Genomic DNA, 23827 nt, shown 5'->3' with positions numbered 1-23827 from the left:
TCTATCGTGTGAATGCACTAAGCTAACTTCCTCCAGTGTTTTGCTACTCATATTGCGAGTTTTATTAAAAAGTTGTTTATGATTATTTCTTGAATGACTCTTCCGGCTTATTATACCACATTTTCAACAGCCTGTATGTACGGTCAGGTCTCCCCTCTCATAGTAAAAATGCTTCTGAGAGCGGTCAGGTTTCTCTGCCCCTAACTGTACATTATTGCTTTATAATAGTCAGTTGGGGTCGATATTCGCCCAGCAGTACCTTAGGTCTTGTGCTACCTATAGGTACCCGTATTTTTTTACGACTGCTACACTATCTAGTTTAAGTTATTAATAGGTATTTGTTACCTGAATATACACCTTGAGAATATTAACTCGATTATAGAAGCTTACCTGAAAAGAAAAAAATATTGTTAGTTTACCAAGATTTTATTTATGCCTATTTATATATTATACACATAGCGTTATATAGCTCATTAATTTTTATCATAAAACTTAGGGTGGCTTATGTGTGTGTCCCTTTTTAGATAAAAAAATTGAAAAAACACAATGGTGTACAAATATAATTTGGAGATTATAAATCAATAAAGATAGATTTTTTTGTATTGTAATTTGTAAACAAGACCGAACCGTATTAGGTGCTAATAAAAAAAAATGTCGAGTGCAAAATGGATTGTAAGAAAGTAACTAACAGTCATCGATAGCTATAATTATTGAAACTGGCAATAAGATGACCATGGCATGCACAAACCAGTGGACAAAACCAAATATAGGTATTTGAACAGTATATTTTGAAACAATACATGACTGAAAACAGTTTGTTGTTATATTAACCGTTCCGCTGTTTTGGTACAACGCACGTACCCAACATACCATTAAAAATAAACGTTAAAGGGAAGATAAAGATAAAGACAATAGATCTTGTAGGTCGCAGTGGCGAATGGGCACTGGTTGCCCTCCCCTTTTCTATAACTATTTCTATAACTATCTATTATATTTCTATTCTATTCTCTCTGGTGGTGTAAGTACCTGCACCTGGCTCTCTCGAGTGGAACCTTTGTGCATATCTCCAAGGTCTAAACTGCCTTCCTAAGCTTGAACCATTTCCCACCACGCTGGTCCACTGCGGCTTGGTGGTAACCCATACAGACATATCTAGATGTGCTAAATCTACATGTGCAGGTTTCCTCACGATGTTTTCCTTCACCGTAAGAGCGATGGTATACATTGTACTTAAATTCAAAGAACTCATTGTTACACGTCAGCGCCGGGATTCGAACCCGCATCTCTGGCGTGAGAAGCGGGCGCTTACCCGACTGAGCTACCACCGCTCTAGCTCAAGGGACTATTTTTTTTAGAAATTGCGGCTTCTTTTATAGTAAATCTCATTTTTGTGTCATGTTTATTGTTCATGAGTTATTTAATTAGATGATTGATTATTTATTTATCGGCTCGGCCACTGGTAGATTACCAACTTAGATTTTTTTTGTTTACTTAATTGAACCTGAATTATTTGTTAACTAAGTTGTCGAGTATCTTCCTCGGTCTGAGTAATTGAATGATTTTATGACGGCGACCGTCTACCGGCACAACAGCAAAAACTCAGATAAAATATAATATTTGTGCCGCGGCTCTCGACACGTCTCACGCCATCTCTTGCCAGCTCTCGGCATCATTTATTTACTTAGGCCAAAACGTAAGAAATACCAAACATATTTTTTCCACTCTAGTAAAAAGTTATGTGACAGGAAAGCAAAAAAGAGGAAAATTCAAAATAAAATAGTTTTATTCTTTAAAATAAAAATAAAATAAGATAGTGGCAACAAGCGACTCTGAAGCAGAAACATTTAAATTTCGAACTAAAACAAAAACTGTACTGGAGAAAGTGGTTGTTTTTACCCGACTGCCGAAGGAGGAGGGAAATGTTTTTCGATTGTATGTATGTATGTACTATGTATGTATGTTTGTCTGTTTCTTTGTTCCCTCCTGTAGCCTAAACGGCTTGATAGATTTTGATGTATGAGGTATCGTTAGAAGCGTATTGATGGCGCAATGGTTATAGGTTATGTGACGTTACATTAAAATGTACATAGCGCCCTCTAGAGGACATAACGTGATGATGGAAAAAAAAATATTTTTCCAACTAGGCCGTGTGGGGTATCAAATGAAAGGGCTTGATTTGCACATTTCCAAAATATGCATATTGAAGGTATTTAAATAACAACGCCAAAATTATTGAAATAAAAAATGTTCATGAACTAAAACCCGACTACTGACGTAAAATTTCATAAAATAAAAACAACTAAAAAGTTACAAATAAAAAAATATAATTATAAACAAACAAAAACCTAACTGCACGCTAAAAAGATGAAAACAAGTCCCAATGTTAATGGAAAGTATCGCAAGCGGGGACCAACTTGACCGCCACACAAGGCCGTTTTCTAAGTAACATTCAGCTAAATGGTGAACCCTCTGCTGGTCCCCGCCTACGATATTTTCCATTAACATTGGGACTTGTTTTCATCTTTTTAGCGTGCAGTCGGGTTTTTGTTTGTTTATAATTATATTATTTTATTGAATGTGTTGAATAGGTAGATGTAAAAGGCGGGGAGACAACCTTTTTTATTCAGCAAAGGATTAATAGTTAATACCTTTGTATAAGAAAATAACAATGAACAGTGAAGTTGGTGATTTTGGTACCTTTGTGACTAAAAAGGTGCTTAAAAGTTAATATTTTTATATTTTTAATAATTACTTAAGTATATCTCGCCTAGGGTCAAGCATCCTTTTAACTGCGTTTATCAAGTTTTTAAAAATAAAACAACACTGCACTTTGTTGCACCATACCTTTGAGTGTTTAATTTAATCCTTATCTTGGAAGTAGTTTTCATTTTTAATTGAAAGCCGCAAGCCGACGCCGCTACAGTTTTTTCCCCTTTCAAGTGGGGATTGCACCACAATAAAAATGTAGTAAAAGCATGCGACGTTGATTTTTACTGCTATGTATTTAAGGGTTTACGATTGCAATCATAAATCTAAGGGCATTAAAAGAGTCAAACGTTACGTTAGGCTGTCGTCACACGAGAGCTCCCACATCTTCGACGGAGACAGTAAAATTTTATACTCTAGACGTGAAGACGTCGTGCCGACGCGCTTCGGTCGTCAGACGGTCGAATTATACGATGTCTACTTACTGTACAGACACAAGATCGTTTTATGTACACATTACCGTTTTAGCCCTTTGCGAAAATAGGGATGGTATTATTTTTTCCCATTACAACAGTACACTAAAATGTACCTACTTGGGCCAGCCGCGATTGAGTCTAAACTTACTTCCTTACGAAATACGGCTTCTACGAAACCCGAGATGGATCTAAATAGTAAATCGTTGACCCTTATTGAATTTGAATTTATTAATTGTAGGCCAATATGTTATTATTATCTAATCTTTAAAATGTATTGTTTTAGAAAAAACTTATTTTGTTAAAAGGTACATAACTAATAAGTAAGGTAGCATGTTATAACATGTATTGTGTCCTCGGGTACTACTTGGCTGGTTTTCATTCGTGAGACGTTTTTACGTACTACGAACAAATAATATGAAATTTTCTTTCACAAATGACGATCGAATCAACGGAATATAACCGTAAAAATATAAATGACAGTTAATAGTTAATAACTTATTTATACTCCTTCTTTTAGTCAGTTAAGAGTACCTATGAAAATAATTCTAGAGCTCTAGAATGGGCCGGCGATATAAGACTTAACCACGACGCCCGATTGTAAACTTACTTCCTTCAACTTATACTTTGAAATGGCTTCCCTGAAACCCGAGATCAACCAAACCTCACAGCTATAGTTCCAACGTGAGTTGTGCAAACCAATAAATTTAGTTGGTTCAATAGCGAAATAACCCGACCGACGCGGAATGGTAACTACGTATACCTACGTTTGTACCTCTAAAAAGATTTCCGGTTCCAACCCATTTTTTAAATGTGGTTTGGATATGCCAATAAGATAGATGGCATTACTACCACCCCTACCCCGTTATATGTATAGAGTTGACACTATAAATTATCCTAGAAATCCTGTTGTTTACTTTTTTATATTTTTCATATATTAATTTACATCCTGTACGTATATTTGGTAGAATCCACAAAATTCATGACCTGCTTAAGTTTAACGACTAACCAAGGACGAAGAAATTTAATGAAACAAATAAAAACTCATCAGTACCTACCATATTTTCAGCTCAGGGGCCCTATCGCGATAGCTTATGTTCGGTGGTGGTAACCCCACAGTCGTAGTGCGCACGCCGCCACCGCCGACTGCAAGGGGCCCTCGGCGCCCCCGGCCAACCGACTTACTGACTCAACTACCTTCTTTACCGACAACAAAGAGAACTATTACATACTTAGGTAGCCAACTACATTGCTACAATTGCAATCTTGCTGGAACCTACGAAGCAACGCTAGCTGGTACTTACAGTCTATTAAAGTTACATTTTTTTTCTTATCTCAAATTTAACCTAAAATATAGTGTTATAAAAAGCATATTGTAAGCTGTAAGGGGTTGTGTCAGGTAGTCACACTTTATTACGACATCAAAGAGAATTAGAAATGGATATAAAAAGATTTAGTACCTACGTAAGTGTCGCATAATCAAATCGTCTTGAAAATGAAAATCACAAATTGCTACGGCTGTAACGGTAAATTGCGATTGTAGCTTCACTTCCCAAACGGAATATGTAATGTGTATCTCCTTTATGTAGCTCTGATTCACAGGAGAGACGGCTTTAACAGAACATACATAATGCATTATATACAGTCATGTATTTGTGTAGGTCAGTCCGAAACACGTGTATTTTTACGGAAATAAAACAGGGCCTGGCTATTATATTACACATTTTCAATTTTATATAAAAATATAATTATGAGTTCCTGGTTTTAAAAATTAACCAACCTACACGAAAATGTTGTTGCTATTACTTAATAAAGCCCCAAGTTACTTTCAAATGTAATTAGGTTATACTAACATGAACGCAGCGATCACCGCCACCCAAAAAAAGTTTCGGTTCCACCACCTTCAAGAAACTTCAATTTACTGAGTGGCTTCAAAGTGCCGGTAATGCCAACAATAGCCCTTTGGTCCCATTTAATTATTTTTGTCTATAAATCATAGCTTTTTTACAAATTTTACATAAATTTTGACAAATATACATTCCATACTTACAAGGAAAAAAAAATAATATAATTACGACTAACCGAAACCCTTTATTCGATCTTCAAAGTAAAAAAATGGCTTAAGGGTGGCGATAATACCTGCGTTTACCTTAAGGTACCTATACTAAAATACATGTATGATTCTAAATTCTAACAACCGGACACTGTGTTCTTCCCAAACCCTTACGCCTCAATATTTATATCCGTGCCCATACAACCAAATTTTGTAGAAACCCCACTGTATACCACAATACAAGCAATCACTTAAAGGAAACATCATGACACCCACTAAATCGCGTATTACACCTCATAGTTCTGAAGACGAAATATAAAAAAAACAAAAGGATTTGACTCAAAATCCTGAGGCAACTGCAAATGCAACAGTTTACATTCAAGCAAGCTTTTTTATATTCTGAATTTGTGTCAAAATGTATTCAATGTTCTATTCAATTAGTTTACCAAGCTTAGCTGTAATTTAAGGGAGGATATTCAGCATATTGATGTGCATTTAATAACGGGGATCTCACGACACGATATTTTTTCCCGAATTTATTTATATCAGCCTGTCGCTGGGGTTAGTTTATCTACACGTATTTAAAGCACGTTTCATCATGTCCCACAAAAAGTTTATCTATGCCCAAATAAAACATGCAATAATGGTGTGTAAATAATCTAAAACCATGGAAATAAAAACTTCTACTGCAGCATTTACAAAAAAAATATTGCAAATTATACTAGGTACCTATATTGTAAATTAATACGCTTTTACAACAAAAAATACATATAACTTACATTAATTATTGCATATAGCAATATCTACCAGACAAACTTTAGATGTAAGATAGTAGTTAAAATGATTGTTAGGTAATTGGGTAATTGGGTATACTAAAATAATAAATATACTTAAATACTACTTAAAATTTTGTTAACTAGCAAAAATAATTAGACCAAATTCAATTATAAGAGATTTAAAATAACTTAAGTAAACAATGAAAGTAAAAAATAATAATTAAAGCACATAGTTAATTTATATAGTTACCTACTCAAAGAGTCGACCCTTGATCGTACCGGGCTCAAAGGTCGGTTGCATTACTAGCAAATTAATATAACTTTATACGACCCTTGCCCCTGAAATGACCCGATTGAGGAGCTATGTTACATATCCACGGAGTGGTATTCCGGAAATTTCTGCCTTATTACAATGGTATAGGATAGATATTCACAAATTCTCTTTGTTTCACTGGACACAAATTAATTTTAATTATTATGGAAGTCTAACATGTGACTGCATCGAGCGAGTTTTATATCAAAAGGTGGATGACATTTCCATGTTTTGCTGTATAATATATTAATTGTAATAAATTTTAGGATTTAAACTCCATCGATAAATAAGTTAGTAGGTATACCGTTTTAGTGGATAGATAAAGACAGTGATCGAGGCAGTTCAATATACATTAGTAAAGTTATTATATTATTATAAGTAATTATATTGGGTTGCACGAAAGACAATAATATACTGTTCTATACGTTCAGTATATATAATTGTTTAGGTAAATGTTAAATTATCGGCTTTATTAAGGGCCCATCACAGTTTTTTATTAAAGGATGCGAGTCTTACCTACATTCAGAAGGCCTAACACGAGGCGCAAGACGGTCACGTCAAGACGCAACAGAAGGTTTTCGGTGTGACGGAAACCGCGCGCAAAAGTTTTGTCTCGTCTTGGCGTGCGCGTCTTGCACCCCGTGCTAGGTCTTCAGGCCTTTGTTATTGTGACGTCAACACGCGCGATTAATTTTGATTGGTTGTTCAAATTTAATTTCGAATCCTGCCCAAGTGAAGAGGTGTCCACACTTTCCATCATCAAAGTCCATCACTTTGATTAAATCGTGTTTGCATTTTCACAGTACCTGGCCGATGCCCGCTGGTTCAATAGTCGAGTGTTAAATCGATAAAGCAGTGCAAGGGACCACTTTTTGTCATTTCCGCTGTTGTTTGATTTGATCCGCTGGCTTGCATGCGTTTTGCATTGCAAATGTGTACAGGTATTTTTAAACACACACCAATTAAGTTTTAACAAACGCTTAAAAATTAGATTTCGTTTGCTTTTGGTATTATAAATGATTTTACTGCAAATTATATCAATAAGTCGTACTAATCAATACAAATCATTCAAGCCGCAATTTTTACACGAGGTAGTTATACCGTTGAGTAATTCCCCCTCCCTTCCATCTCTATCATCAGATAAGCTGCTGCTGCTCCAGGTCATATTATTTTGGTATATGAAAATTACTTATTTACGTTCAAAATTTCATTAGAATATGTTAATACCTACTTACCCAAAATGGAAATTCATAGCCTAAATAGGCTAAAAATTTACCTCTTTTCCTACCAATAAGGTAAACTCAACACAACTAACAATAATTATCTTACAAAATCACTTCATAAATGGCGAAGATATCGGTGAACATACATACATACAAAAAAACATACACAGAGCCGATTCAAGAACCTCCTCATTCTTTCGAACTCAGTTTAAATTGAAAATAATGACACGCAGGAGGCAATGACAAAGTTCCAGTGAGGAAAACACCATGTTCCTTTTAAACGGGTAAAAGTAACTTAATGATGCTTTCAGCATTATTTAAGTACATTTAACGGTGTCTCAGAATATTACCAACTGAAAACGTAAATATTTTGTTCAAATTTCCTATATTATTATTTTTTTTAAATTACGCCGTTTGTTGTTAGCATTTTGCAAGTACAACTGTTTCTTTGCCCGTGAGTGTACATATGTACAAGAAATTAGGCTTTCAGAATATATAGGCACATTATAATATAAATAAGTCTGTAAGTAATTCTTAATGAGTACTTAATTCTTATCCTCTGAAGAAATTTTTAAAATGAGGTCTTTATACAGAGAGGGACAAACTGTTATAATTTTATTAAAAAGGAAAAATATAAGAGACAGCTAAGACTTGCCTAATTTATTTTCTTTCTCGTGCCGCTTCGTGCCATCACTTAAACAAATTTTAATCACTTAAAAAACGTTTTTTTTAGATTAATTAGTATATAGTACTGTGACGTATTTTATAAAATTGGATGTTGCAAAAATAATGCTCTGAATGTATTCACAAGCTTTACCTTCGCAACCTTATATTATTGAAAATCTTAACCCTTTTCTCACTGACATTGAAAACTTCATTACGAATTCGATCATAATATCTAGGTACATAATATTGACTTTCCTTACCTACTATTCATAGTATCTACAAGTCATGGCAATTGCGTTATGTTCTTATGATTAATCCGAGTATTTCATTAGAGCTCGTTTATACGAAATGAAATTTATTTAGGCTCACAAAATGGCTATGAATTTTAAATAGCATTAGTACGGAGGAAGCCCCTGAGGTTCAAGGCTCTGCAGAGGCCTGACAAGAGGTGGATCGGCGGCTTATTATTTGATAATTGATTAATTTGATCATGATGTCGAGACCCCGGGGAACATCGGAGCTACCTAATGCTATATTGAGGTCACATCGACACTACGTCATGACATAAGTCTATAGAAAGAAGCAAGGAGACCTGCGGGACAATTCTCGACCACCCGCCTTTAAAGTCGCCTGTCAGAGGCGCGTTAAAGTCATAACGCCATATAAATAGTGAATATTTTGGAATTAATTATATCACTAAACTCAAAGGCGAGTGGTTGGAAATCGTCTTTCTGGACTAACAGCATTTTCTTATTGGCATAGAATGGAACAAGCGAAGTTAACAAGATCCCGCAGTTTGTCATCTTCATTGAGTGGCGCAATATTAGTTTTAATAGATTTGATTTACCTACCAAGAATGAGGAAATTATAGTCATTTTGAATGTGTCATAGCGCCGCATTTATAGAGCACAAATTATGAAGACTTATTTTTAGTTATACGTGTTTTGATGTATTTAATCCATCAGCCAATGTAGATATTACTACTAGACTTTAGATACCCTACATAAAGTGTTTGTAGATAAGTACATAAATTTACTCACGGTAGTGAAGTTATTTATAATATAACAATAAAATATTGCTGGTACCTATACCTATTTCGATAAAAGCAGAGAAGATAAATTGTTTTATTATTGCTAGTTTTTTTTTAAATAATTTACTAGTATATGCGATGCGTGAAGAGGCTTTACCTTGTTCATTACTCTCATTAGCAGTATGCTCTCATTCATTTCGTATTCCTTTGACTACCATGTACTGGTTACATTCGCCCGACTGGGGCCGTCAGTGGCTCGGGCCAGTAATGGATAGCCGATTGATCGCATAATTGAAATGGCCGCACCGGTGATAAATACTCGTTAAGATTCCCAGACTGCCGATGTAACTCAGTTGCCATTAATTGATGAATTTCCCAGTGCATTCTGATATTATTACAGCCTCCTTTAATACCTGCATGCATAATATATTATCCCGTAAATTCCGTAATATTGACGATTCAACGTGAAGCTGCATGCATGACCAAGCTAATGTGGTAAAATCATATTGAATTTATATGGCAGATCCGTCAGATCCTCGCTGAGTCTGTTTACTTTTCAATTGTGAACGGGCAAGGAAATAGTTTAGTATGAAAAATCCCTTTCGTGGCTTTATTTTTCATGTTAAACTTTTAGCGAGGTTTGGCTTATAAAATACTAGGATTTTCTCGAAGTAGCACTCCAAATCAATAGCGAAAGAATGATTCAAATTGAATCTGTATAATATTCAGCTATTCGGTACAAGCACGCAAATTTTTCCTCACAAATATTAGTAAGTATGACGAATGACGAAGAATTCTCTGAAAGTTTTTCCACTTACACACGGGAGAAAGGAAAGGATTGTAGGCACGTCACGACGTCACATATAATATTTGTCTGGTGCTATCTTCATATCGTGGATGTTGTCGCAGCTGGTGCCAGTAGCGCGACTGCAGACAGGGGACGGGTCGGGTACGGCAGACATTTCACTTCACGCGATATTATGCTTTTCATATAATGTTACGCTTAGTATAATACGATACACAGGGTTTTGCAGAAGCGGTAGAGGAAGCTAAAGGTGACTATAATAAGAGGCTCTATTGTCCTATGACTTTTAAAAACTTTAAGGTCTTTACTTTTTTGAAGGTTTGAGTTTTATTTTATAAAAAATTGGGGAAATTCGTTACTCGAAATAAATTTAAAACATGAGAACCCATCCTAGATTTGTCTCGCTGGAATTCGGCGTGCATCCGGTTAATCGCTTTCACAGATATATTTACCTCCTTGGCCAGCTCATTTCGTGTCATCGTATTTATCAGTGACAATTTAATTACGCGCGCAAGTGGACAGTCTCCGGTTACCGTGCCGGTTAAATATACGTACCTGTTGCGAGGACACGGCGCCCTACGTGCCCGGAATCTTAACTTATTCGTGCATTGTTCACGGGGCCATTCCACTGAATCCAGATACTTTCCAGTCGATATGTCTGGCACAGTTGTCAGGTACATAATTGAGTTGTTTGATATTGAAATCGGCCAATTCCATTCTTATTTTTTATTTAAAATGATATAATTTTGATGCTGTAGCGTCTGAATTATTTTATTAGCCATTGACAGCAACATTATAAAAATCTGATTATTTAAAAAAAATCAACGACAAAATAGACTTGAGTTGATTGATTTTGATATCAAACAACTAAAATCGGAAAGTCTGGCACAGTTACCAGGAATTGACTCCTTATGATGCTGATATATTGCCGAAATTTAGGATTCTGAAGCCGACAACATAAAATTTCCCAAGATACCAGAATCAGACTGAGCTATAAAGTTCGGAAGCAGTCGGGCAGCGTCGGAGCAGTTCGGCACACAATGCTGGATGGCATCCGTCTGACTGCAATATTTGGGTAATCCGTCTCGGGGCTACAGTTTTTGTCGAGCGCACGGTTTATTTGTTATGTTTTGTGTGTTTGTTTATGGACATGGACAAGCATTGTCTTTTATGTTACGGCTAATGTTATTTGTGAAGATAAACTGAAGATTAGTCGGTTAAACCTAAGAATAACCGGGACAAGCTGCCGTAATTTACTGTGTTCATTTAAAAGAGTTACCAGACAGGATCATATTGGCATTGTGTTTTTTTTGGCACTGGGGACTTTTTGATTAAGTTCATTTGATTTGACATTGTTCATTTGACACACTTGCAAACTGATGATGATCATAATAGCCAGGTAGTGTTTCTAATATGCTTGCAGGTCCCACTTATAAAAATATTATGTACCCGTATTTTTTAATAATTAATCACTACGGCATGTTATATAGTAAATAAATAAACGCTCGCTTAAGTATCCCCGTTCTTTCTAAGTAATATGTGTAAGTAAATTAAAACAAAAACTTATAATGGTTGCTCTCTGTTTCCCAGTGGGAACTATCGAAGCCCCGTGGCTACGAGCTCACTATCATTTAATGTCTTCTTCCTTCGTTGGTTTGCTCTAAACGCCACGCCGAAGTTCAAAAACTTTCAAAGTTTGTTACTAATATTATCAGCAATAATATTTGTATTATTTCTTGGGAATACTTTTTAACGTACGGTGCAAATATAACAAATAAACAAGACTCATTTCCACAGTTTTTTTTTATTTAAGAGTCGATATTATTGCAATAATATCAAAGTAGAACCTGGGTTTTTGTCTATGCCCGCGGTTAGCAAAATCACTAAGGGCGGATTCGGCCAACGTCGAGTAACTTTTTACTCACGAGTAAAGTACCAGTTACTCGCGAGTAAGCAGATTTTGCATTCTACCAAACCTGAAACCAAGATAACTAGCTTATCCCAAGAATAAAATGTTATACCGCCAAAATTGACCGTGTAACGAGCTTATCCGAGAGTAATTTTGTAATGGCGGCAGCACATCAGCTGATTAGAAAACCGTCATAATGACATATAAACACATCTGTCAAAACATAAACAAAAGTACGTTAAAAGGCAAAGTCTCAGAATAACAACAGCGAATAAAATATTAAAACATAAACAATTTCATACTTTTATAATCCATTCAAACTAAGTTGGCATGTCATTTCTATTGCATGCTTTGAAACGCAGCTATTTTTATTTTAGTTGCATTACAGTTTCGTTCCTCGTTCATTCAATTTAATCATGGTATAACTTGGTAGAATGCAAATGTACTTATCCTAGATATTTACTCGCGTATAATTTTAATCCCGGTATAGTTATTCTCGTGTAACGTGATATTTGGACGAATTCACCCTAAATCCGATCCAAGGTAGATAAGTTTTTTTGTGAAAAGTACCAGACAGGGATATCCACCACAATCAGCATGGATTGAAACCAGACCGAGTGACAGTAAAAACAAATGGACGAAGTTTTTGTCCCTTACGAGAGAAAAACACGCGATCTTTGTCTCAGTTGGCATTTGTATCAGAGACCCCGAATTCAAGAATTAGCTCATAGAGGTTCATCTAGATACAGAGGTATAGTGGAAAAATATTCGAAATTTACCTGGCGTTTTGTAAAGAAGAAATGTTTTTGTTCACGAATTTATAGCGTAGTGTAGTATATTCATGTTTGGAAACATTCGCTTGTTAGTTTAGCTGTTTTCGAACGGTTGCCCGCAGAGTAACATTGTTGTATTGGTTTTGTGAAAAATAGCGACGAGTTGAGCGGCGGCCGTCGCCGTGGGCTCCGCCATTGATTGACCCAAATTGTCTAACAATACGCCGCCGCCCCCGGCTTCAATTGTTCCGCCGAGCGAAACCGAAACACCGATATTTACAGGATATAGGTACAATAATTAATGCACAGCTGAACAGAACATGCCTTCACCAATAATGTTTCAGTGGATCCAGACTCCACTGTCGACATTTAAGATTAAAAAGACTGATGGTAGGATCTCTCATTTCACTACAGATTACACCAACGACTCGCAAACATAAAGAATCTTCACGATCAATCTACTCGAGAGACTGGCAAGAACATGATAGATTGCGCTATCTTTGAAACTCTTCAAGACGGATCGCTTGTAATAAATAAAGAAGCGACAACGAACCTCGGCACTCTGAAGGCAATTTTGGACTTCCTTTTAATGCGGAGGGCATGTCGCCTCCGCGCGGCGGCGCCGGCCACCAGCACCATGGCGGCGTCGTCGCTGTCGTCCGACTGCAGGTCGGGGGAGGCGAGGGGCGCGGCGGCGGGGGGCGCGGGGGACGAGGCGGGGGGGCGGCTGCTGCCCGCGGTTACCTTGCCGGAGCGCCACGCCAGCATGGAGCTCCGCAGCGAGCGCAGCGCCTCCGTGGTGCCGGCCCACTCGGCGCGCCAGCACACCGCATAGCGCCGCGTGGCCCCCGCCCACGCGACCACCAGCTCACAGTCTCCGCACCATGCCCGTGACGTCACTCCGCGGCATGTGCCTGCGATGGTGGGTACGTTCGCGCCGCACTATCACTCGGTAAACACTGCTATCGCGCACATTACCTGCCTCGAATCATTTATTGGACTGTTATCACTTCACCGCACTAATCTGCAGGTTTCACCGCACTGGATGGGGGGCGACTGGTTGACGCACATTGTTCACACTTCGTAAGGTACAAAACAACCACATAGAGAGCACGTGTGAGTCAGTCGAACGCCGAATAGGTCGCTGGATTGGATCATTAAATATTCCGACCGCTACATTATCCTTATTGTTAGGAAGCAAATAATATTAATTTTAACGAGAGCAACGTTATCGATCCGGTGCTCGTTTGTTTTGCCAGCTGGTATTTCAATTTCAATTATGTGCAAAGCCGTGTAACAATTAAATTCTTTTCTCAGTAACTACCTAACCACACAAACCTAAAAATCACAAAATTATTTTGGTAATCGTTATCGTTATCACTAAAGAGCACTGAAACCTTCAGCCGCTGTAACCGCGGTGTAAACAACACTTGAGCACTATCACGCAAGACGCACTGACACCGTGTCTACAGTGTGATGTCCCGACAGTGACGGAGGTCACGTGGAGCCGGGACGTGTCTCGGGACGGAGCCGTGCGCGTGGACTAGCGGCGGCGGGAGTGCTGCGCCCGCGCCGGTGACGTCATCGCGTCTCGCGACACAGACCAATAGTGAACAGTAAAGTACAGTGTGGGTAGGTGTAGAGTTAGGATGTTTACAGGAATTTGTAATTGTTATTTATTTGAAATGCAAGTTAAAACTTGAATAGCTGATGAGATATTATAAAGGATGTCACAAGTATATGGCGACGAATTGAGATTTTTTTTTGGTATTAACCCTGAATAAAGTCTGAAATAGTTATCTTGCTATTTTGATATATGTTGTGAGTAGTTTTAAATCTTCAGTATTCAAATAATTTATTATATAAATATAAGTAAAATAATAACATTCCTATATTTCGTCCATCGTGTCCCATGACTACCTTCTTAAGAATCAGAAGCCGATTACAAACTAATATAGTAGTAGGTACGTGGATGCATGACATAGGTAATGAATGTGCATAAACAACGCCAGATAAAGTACACCAAACATCGTGTTTGCGTGAAGTTCGTGTACAAATAGACAAACCGCGTTAAGTGTGATGGTGTTTACTGTGCAAATGCTCTGTGATTAGAGTGTCATTACTGCAGCGAGCTTCACTGTAATGTGTGACATTACGTCTACGCGCTTACTGAAGATACTCTTCAGACTTCAGACACGATGTGTTATAATTATAACAACTTCATGGTAGTATAGTGTATACCACGTTATACCTAATAATAAGTTTGTTGACATGTTTTGAATGTAAACTTTAAATCAACATGCACATTAGGAATGTTTAAAGTGTAATATTTGATTAAGTAAGTAAGAATTTTTGGTATTACGAGTATAATAATAATACTTACTCGTAACTGCATGATTTAAAAAATAGTCCTTATTGATGAAAGTTTCAAACGGACAGAAGATGTAATGTGTTATGGTTATAGAAAGTTAACGCCGCTGTTTAATAAAAATAAAAAAACTATACGATGTTTTAAGTGAAATCTACGCATATACATAAACACCTTCGAGCAATATACAATGTATAAATATGTATACTACCTATGTATACAAAAACACAGCTGCGATATGTCACAGAGAGCAGCTTATCCGCAAACCAAAGCAGCTTACGCGACAAATAGAAGACAACTTATATACGTATATGTACGTGGCTACATACATATATGCATGGGGCCGCAACGACCCCACATTTCGCGGTAACCACCCGACTTTAACTCCACAATAAGACCAACACTCACCCTATTCTGCTAAAAGATGTGCAGATAAATCAAATCTAACTTTAAAAATTGCATACGGACATAGAAATTAACAACCTAACTGATATAATTAAGTTTGTCACTGGTCAAAACAGAGGTTATTCAAATATATCCACGCAACAAAATTGATAAAATCTAAATCAGTAGCATTTAGCTTTAGCTAATTAACTAGCCACAGATAATCAATCAACCAATAGTTCCTCTTTATAACCAAATATAAAATAATTATATTATTATTCTTATAACTACGATTATTAGTATGTAGATGTTATTATTAGATAGATAGGTAGGTATATGGTCATAATATTCTTCATTTCTACAAAAAACTGGACACAATTACAGAACTTAACATGTCATCGTGATAAAGATACAAAAGGTAGTATTATCCCTAAAAGCGATGGTCAAAAATCATTAGCAGAACTCAGTCAGCTGCGGTCGCTAGCGTCGCTACCCGCGTCCGCATCGCAATGCCACTTCGATACCGAAATAGAACCGCTTACAATAGACCGCGACGCGCCTGCAGCAAGCGAGTAATGGAGACGGATGGCCGAATAACAAACTCAATGTCAAGTGTAAAGAAACATTGTGGACATAGGGACTTAAGGAACTGGGGGGTACTCTCTAAATAGTCTAAATCAACGAAGGAACGGATAAGGATTGTCACGCAATCGGCACGCTTAATACATTGAGATAGAGCCGTGGTTAGTGTTGCAGTTTTGTTTTTCCAAAGCTTTGGAGCTCTATCTCATTGTATTAAAAAGCCGATTGCGTGAAAATTATTCTTCGTTCGTTCGTCGATAGAGAGTGACCCCCCTGGCGTTTATACAAAGGATAGACGATCTAAGATTGGTTTTCCTTCTTCAACACATGAGGTAGGGTAGGTACCTACTAGGTACGTAATGAATGAAATATCTTGTAATCGTAATCATCGAGTTTATGAGTATGATGAGTATCGACACGCGTATAACCATAATAACATGATTTAATAGTATCAGACGACGAAATTAAGATTGCTACTAAGTAGGTACTACGTATGAACATTTTTAAATTGGAATGAATTGGACACTAATTATTTCGTTGTCGTTTAAATATTTCGTCGTTTTGAGTTTTACGAGTTTATGAAAGTATTCAGAAAGGAATATCAATAAACATGGAGTCGTTAGTAAATAAATTGAAAAAACTCTTAACAAATTGACAGCAAATTTGTGACTGTTCAAATTGTGATACCTTCGCTGTTCTATTTAATCTGAAAAGGTATTTTCATTATGATTTGTCCGAGTCAAAGTAAAAATTTCAATACAATTTCAAAGCTGAAATCTTTCATTATCAGCAATAAACATTTTTCCACTCTAAAAGGAATTAATTTTAATTATAAAGTTTTAGAAAGTATCTTATTATAAGGGAAGACGGTTTTAATGACTCTTTGTGAAGTTTGGAACACATATTCGTTAATGGTTAATATCTTTTACAAATGCCTAATCATTGTTGTTTATTAATTATTTATATTTTATTTAATTATGCAATTACAACATAGCTAGGCAAACAGTGGAGATTTCGTATTTTTTGCATATTTGCTTGTATTTTGACACTATAAACATTAATATATTATATAAAATAAATAATTTAATGTTATATAGTTGTTTTGGATACTACCAATCCAGTAGATTTACTGGGGGGTCCTGATCATGCCTCCACCCAAAGTACTTCTACAGACAGCAATAAAATGACCACTGAACCTCAAAAGAAGAAGATGATACAACAAATATTTCATCCCAGCCTATTTGTTAAAGAAAGTGTGAACTCTGAAATCATGGAGATTAAATTAACAATGAATCATCTGAACATCCCCAGTGGCAAAGGGTACCCGTACTTAGGACCAATAAAAAGAGGAAGTTTGCGGAATCCCCATCCCCACCAGCAAATACAAGCAATAGATATTTAACTCTACCACTAGATGCCGCGGAAGGCGAACTACCAAAACGTGAGAATAAGCCACCTCCTTTGCTACTATATGGAGTGGAAGATGTCAATAAACTTGTCAGTACCATAGAAAGTGTTTAGAAAAAAACAGACTATGCAATAAAAATTGTATCAAAAAATCAACTGCGTGTCACCTGCAACTCTATTGATGCTTATAAAACATTGATGGTCCTTGTGAGAGAGCAGAATATGATTGGACATACTTTTACACCCAAAGCGGAGAGATGCTATCGCATAGTTATTAAAAATCTTCATCACACCACACCAATAGAAGCTATAAAAGAAGCAATAGAAAACACAGGAAATATAGTCAGGGGAGAGATCATCAACGCTCGGGTTGGTCCAAATAAAAGACCATCGACCACCTTCTTTGTTAACCTGGAACCCAGCACCAAGAACAAAGAAGTAAAGAATATTAAGTACATCTTTCACACCGCAGTCAAGATTGAAGACCCCATAAAACGCAGTACTGTGGTGCAATGCATGAGATGCCAGCAATATGGACACACAAAAAACAACTGCCTCAAGCCATACCGTTGCGTTAGATGTGCTGAATCCCACAAAACTAGTGACTGTCCAAATAAAGACAAGAATACTCCAGCAAAATGTGCTCTCTGCTTGGGAACGCATCCTGCAAACTACAAAGGCTGTGAGGTTTATCAACAAATCCACAAACGCAAGGCAACCCGAGCAAAAACTGTGCCAATCTACCAGCAAAGTACGAGTAATAATGACAAAAAAGTAGAGGAACAAGTACTAAATATTGAACTAAGTCCTAAACCGGGAAATACAAATACTAAAACATTCGCTGAAGCCACCAAAGGAAAAGAAACCAACAAACCAAATGAGACTGAGCCAATAATAATCATGCAAAAACTTCTAATAGAGCAAACAAAGAAAATGGATATACTCCTGGAACAAATAACGTCCCTCGTTGGGCTTATGTCAACGCTAATAACTAAATTTATAAAATGAATACTCTCAAGATCGCCACCTGGAACATAGATGGTTTGTCTGCGAAGATCAAAGAAGCTGAAGTCCTAATAAATGAACACAAACTAGATATTCTTCTAATATCAGAAACGCACTTAACTAATAAAAATCAAATAAGAATTTCTAACTATAATATCTATACTACTAATCATCCAGATGGGACTGCTCATGGAGGAACAGCTGTGATCATAAGATCATCTATAAGTCATCATGAACTCCCACATTTTCGAAGCAATCATATTCAAGCCACTACTATTTCTGTACAGGACAAAAATGGAAACTTTAATGTATCATCTGTGTATTGCCAACCAAAGCCAAAAATCAACAAAGATATGTTCTCACAATTCTTCCAGACGCTTGGCAAGCGGTTCATAGCTGGGGGTGACTGGAACGCCAAACATATACACTGGGGCTCTAGATTAACTACCACACGAGGAAAAGAATTGAAAGCATGTCTAGATATGAAACATCTGGTTACACTTTCTACAGCTGAACCAACCCACTGGCCGGGAGATCCTAAAAAGCTGCCAGATACCATTGACTTCTTTATAACGGCAGGGCTATCGAGACTAAACTTTCAAATTGAATCATGCCTGGACGGCTCGTCAAATCATGTTCCAGTTATACTAACAATGAGTGCACTTGTCATGCATAGAGAAAACCGAAATTATATCTATAACAAACACACTGACTGGAACTCCTTTCGGGACTTAGTGGAAACAAAGCTCGACCTAAAAATCTGTCTTAAAACACCTGACGACATTGAAGACGCCGCCTTGAATGTTTTCCATATAATTCAAGAAGCTTGCTGGATGTGTACACCATATCATGTAACGACACAGAAAAATAAACCTGTTCCACAAGAAATCAGAGCTAAGATTTTAGAAAAAAGAAAGTTGCGCCGTATTTGGCAAACAAGTCGCCATCCAGCAGACAAATCTAAATTAAATAAAGCTATTGTTGAATTAAAACAAATTATTCAGAACTGCTCAAATGAACTCCTACAAACTCAACTTGAAGGACTAAGTGCAACTAAATCCACCAACTATTCTCTCTGGAAAGTAACTAAACAACATGACCGCCCCCAAAAATCTAAACCGCCACTAAAACATTCTACACTTGGATGGGTGAGAAGTAGTCAAGAAAAAGCTGAAGCCTTTGCAAAGCACCTTGCTGTGGTCTTCACGCCAAATGCAGCATCTTCAGATTCAGAGGATAAAGATATAAACCTAGTGATGAGTCAAGACTTCCAGCTTGACATGCCGCTGAAACACACAAGCCCAAAGGAAATAGCTCAGCAAATATACAGACTGGAAAATGGAAAATCTCCTGGCTTTGACAAAATTGATAAGAAAATATTGACAGAACTACCCCGAAAAGGAATAATTTACCTTACAGCCTTGTTCAATGCTGTTATCCGAACAGGATATTTCCCATCTGTTTGGAAGATAGCTGAAATCACAATGATACACAAAGACGGCAAACCTCCAAATGAGATTACATCATACAGACCAATCAGTCTCCTACCAGTGGTATCAAAACTTTTTGAAAAAGTAATCCTGCGAAGGATAACTCCTGTCCTTACTGAACGATCAGTGATACCCAAGCACCAGTTTGGCTTCAGAAAACAGCATGCTACTACTGAGCAAGTCCACAGAGTCTGTAGTACCATCAGATGTGCTCTTGAAGAAAAAGAATACTGTGCAGCAGCTTTTCTTGACGTCCAGCAGGCGTTTGATCGAGTATGGCACACTGGACTGCTGTGTAAGATAAAAATGCTCCTGCCGCACTCATTCTTCCACATCATAAAATCTTACGTTGAGGATAGAATTTTCTACGTAAAGGAAGAAGACAGTATGTCCCAGTTTTATGAGATAAATGCGGGAGTTCCCCAAGGATCTGTGCTTGGCCCAATACTTTACTCAATATTTACATCAGATCTCCCTCAAAGTAAAGGTGTTACGACAGCAACGTATGCGGATGATACGGCAATTCTGGCAAGTGATAAAATCCCTGAAAAGGCTTCACTTAATCTGCAAGAAAGTCTGAATGATATTCACAAGTGGCTTGAAAAGTGGCGAATTAGAGCTAGTGCAACAAAATCAGTGCAGATTACATTCACACTACGCAAGGGAAACTGTCCTCCTGTAAAACTTGGAGAAACGGAGCTACCACACCATGACACAGTTAAATATCTCGGAATGCATCTTGATCGTAGACTAACCTGGCAGAAACACCTGAAGACTAAGAGAGACGAAATCAATCTGAAATATAGGAATCTGAATTGGCTTCTTGGAAGAAACTCTAGGCTCTCAGTGGAAAACAAATTGCTTGTCTATAAAACAGTGCTAAAACCTGTATGGTCGTATGGAATCCAGCTCTGGGGTAGCGCAGCCATCTCCAATGTAAACATCATTCAGAGGGTACAGAATGCCATCTTGAGGGCAATTGGTAAGGCACCCTGGTTTATAAGGATCAGCGAACTACATGAGCACTTGGGGATACCTACAGTAGCTGAAGAAATTCGCACTCAGGCTGGATCTTATAGAAACCGTCTCTGTAACCACCCGAACGAACTAGCTGCTCAGCTGACCACACCAAACTTCCAGCGTCGTTTGAAGAGAAGGGAACCTATGGAGCTAGCACACTCCTAGCGATGAAATAAAGAGGGGTCCCCACTGGGGGACTCTTTTCAATGCCACTAAACTTAGAACAAATCTGCTCATAGTTCTGGGACTGATTGCAGATACAATGGAAAATGAAAAAAAAAAAAAAAAAAAAAAGTTGTTTTGGATACTTTTTATCAGTCTCTTTTGCCCCTACTCGTACTACCTGACTCCATATTCACTGTTAAAGTATCCTGTATCGTATAAATCATCTAAGCTTAATGAATATTCTAGTTATGTATTGTGAAATCAATGAAAAGTTGCTACATAATAGAGGAAAGTATATAAGATTTGATTTCACTGAAACTGTACGCGGTCTGTGGCTCTCGGCGCTAGTGTTGTACACACGCGTCACACGATGTCACAAAACCAAAATATCGACGGGCTACGCACGCGACAATTTTGCATGTAGTAGTAAAACATAACCAGCCATCCCAGACCCGCTTACTGATTGATTCCCTACTCTAACACCTAGGCATTAAGGACTAGTAATCAGCTCAGGTGTGTCTGGAGTTCCGTGTAGAAGCGGGATTCCCAGGACGTATGCCAAGTGATAAAGCTATTTGTGGATGGAGTGTGCGCGTGACCGGCTAAGGAACGCTTTTATCTATTTTGATTACAATGATGGTGTAAGAAGTGATCGTTTCAGCGAGCGTTTATTGGCAGTTTAGTAGTCTCGTCAAATTGAAATGGTGATTAACTACGCTTATTAAATAAGTATTTTTTCGTCTGTGAACTGACCAGAGAGTCGGTGTTCAGCTCAGCTTTCTGATAATTGAAACTAACTATTACCACACACCAACATTTATGATAATTGATGATTTCATGTAGTGCAATCATCAAGTCTTCGAAATCGTCAAGTTCATGATGACCAATAATGACCTAACCTTATCAGAGGCTGTATCACGAAAAAAAAACACTTGTCGACAAGTAATTCGATAGAACCGTACCTCCCGGTAACGTTTGAAACTAATAAATCGCATACATAAAGAAAAATAATACCACTGGTACCCATTGATCCTCGTTCAACCAACGTATGAAATAATAATAAACCCGAACAACATCCTGTCTATGCAGATTATTATTTATTTTAATACTGACAGCTTTGTTTCAGGCAAAAAGCTTTCCCTTGTTAAGTATAATTCAAAATAACATGTAAACAATGTCGCACGTTTATTTTGTTACTTACGGAGGTATTAAATGAAATTTACATTTGTGTAATTTTAGGGTTAGGCAAGGGCAATGCAATATTAGGTATAAGGTGAAAAGAAATGTGTGAATGGAAAGTAACTAGACTCACGGACAATGAAAAAGTTCCACTCACAAAATACCGACACCAAACGACAATTTTTTTTTAAAGATTTAATTTAAAATTTGAACAAACTATTAACGTTTTTAGTTGGTAATATCCGGATGCTCTGTTAAATGTACTTCAATGTTGCAGAAGGCGTCATTAGGCTAGCCTTTTCCGTTTAAAAGTAATTTGGTGCTTTTCTCACTGGAAATTTTTTCATTGCCCGTGAGTGGAGGAGGCTACGACTTGAAAAGTTATCCATTACACGAGCATGGTGGAGGCATTGTCTGAAATCTTAACGCGATACCTTCATTAGGCCACGACTTGAGGAAGGCTTAATTAAGGCCACGTGAAAGATTTATTATTGCTGCATCATAAGCTATGGCATACATGAATACTGGACGAGGGTGGGTAAACACGTGAATACGCGTAATTAAATTTTCCTACGTAGAAATAAAAAGCTACTTGCCTTGCCTTTCAAAATGTACCATGGATAAAACCTGCAGCTTACCTATGTGGTGAATGAAAAATATAAAACAAAAAATATTCAAAAAAGACCGTATATAAGCTCTGTTTATATATAACTGTATCTCTGTTTTGAAACAGGTGAACCTAATATTACCCCTGTAGCCTAATTCTGTATTTCAACTTTCAATCAGACTGGAAAGTTTCATCAATAGGACGGCGCCCTATTCATCGCAATGAGTGAATCGATCGATCGATCGAGCACTCTCTGCAAGTTCTTCGGGTGTCTGATGAATACCTACTGCAGGGTATTTCAAATAACAGACCAATCATAATGCAAACTAGTATTTCCGGAATAATCATCTTGAAGTTTAATCCTCTGAAAGCGGATTGAGACGATGTTCCCTGCAATAAACTTAGGGTTATTTAAAGGTCACGAAACTTTGTTTACCCCGGTAAGTTGTATCTACTACCAAAAGGTAGCAGTAATTATTTAGTATCCAATTTTAATAGTGCCCGTACAAGGATTATGATCCCACAGGGAAAGTTATGGTTTAATTAAGAACTCTACTATCTTTTACAGGAGAGATTAATGGTCCTTCAGAAATACCCTTCAGCCAGGGCTCTGAAATAAGGGGATGGCAGGCGGTTACTACCCGGTTTGTTAATCGTTATCTTAATCAACATGTTTGGGTGGTAAGTAGTTTACCTTAATTTATTTGTGAATACAAGATTAAAGGACGTACCTATTTATAGGACGCCACATATACTTGTAGGCTTGTGTACTTGTGAGCTCCGCTATTTTACGTATTTAATTCTATTGAAGTACTGACTCTAAAACTTTGTCTCGTATAAACAATTCTTATCTAACTGTGTTGACTATCTATTTAGCGTCAATCTTAGTAACA

General features: G+C 37.3%; 1 protein-coding gene across 3 annotated transcripts in view; it reads right to left on the bottom strand.

The window, feature by feature from the left end:
* The window catches only part of LOC105380254 (eye-specific diacylglycerol kinase), a 126592-nt gene that overhangs the window by 62416 nt on the left and 40349 nt on the right, over window positions 1-23827 (bottom strand). The window contains exon 1 of one of the 3 annotated variants that reach the window (XM_048625080.1): window positions 13281-14277. The exons of the other annotated variants lie outside the window; for them this stretch is intronic. Within the exon in view, the coding sequence (XP_048481037.1) occupies window positions 13281-13495 (215 nt within the window). The 5' untranslated portion in view covers window positions 13496-14277. Of the gene's footprint in view, window positions 1-13280; window positions 14278-23827 lie in introns of those variants that run through there. 3 annotated transcript variants of the gene reach the window in all.

Source organism: Plutella xylostella, chromosome 13 (genome assembly GCF_932276165.1).
Source record: "Plutella xylostella chromosome 13, ilPluXylo3.1, whole genome shotgun sequence".
NCBI lineage: Eukaryota > Metazoa > Arthropoda > Insecta > Lepidoptera > Plutellidae > Plutella > Plutella xylostella.
This window is presented reverse-complemented; position numbering and strand designations above follow the sequence as displayed.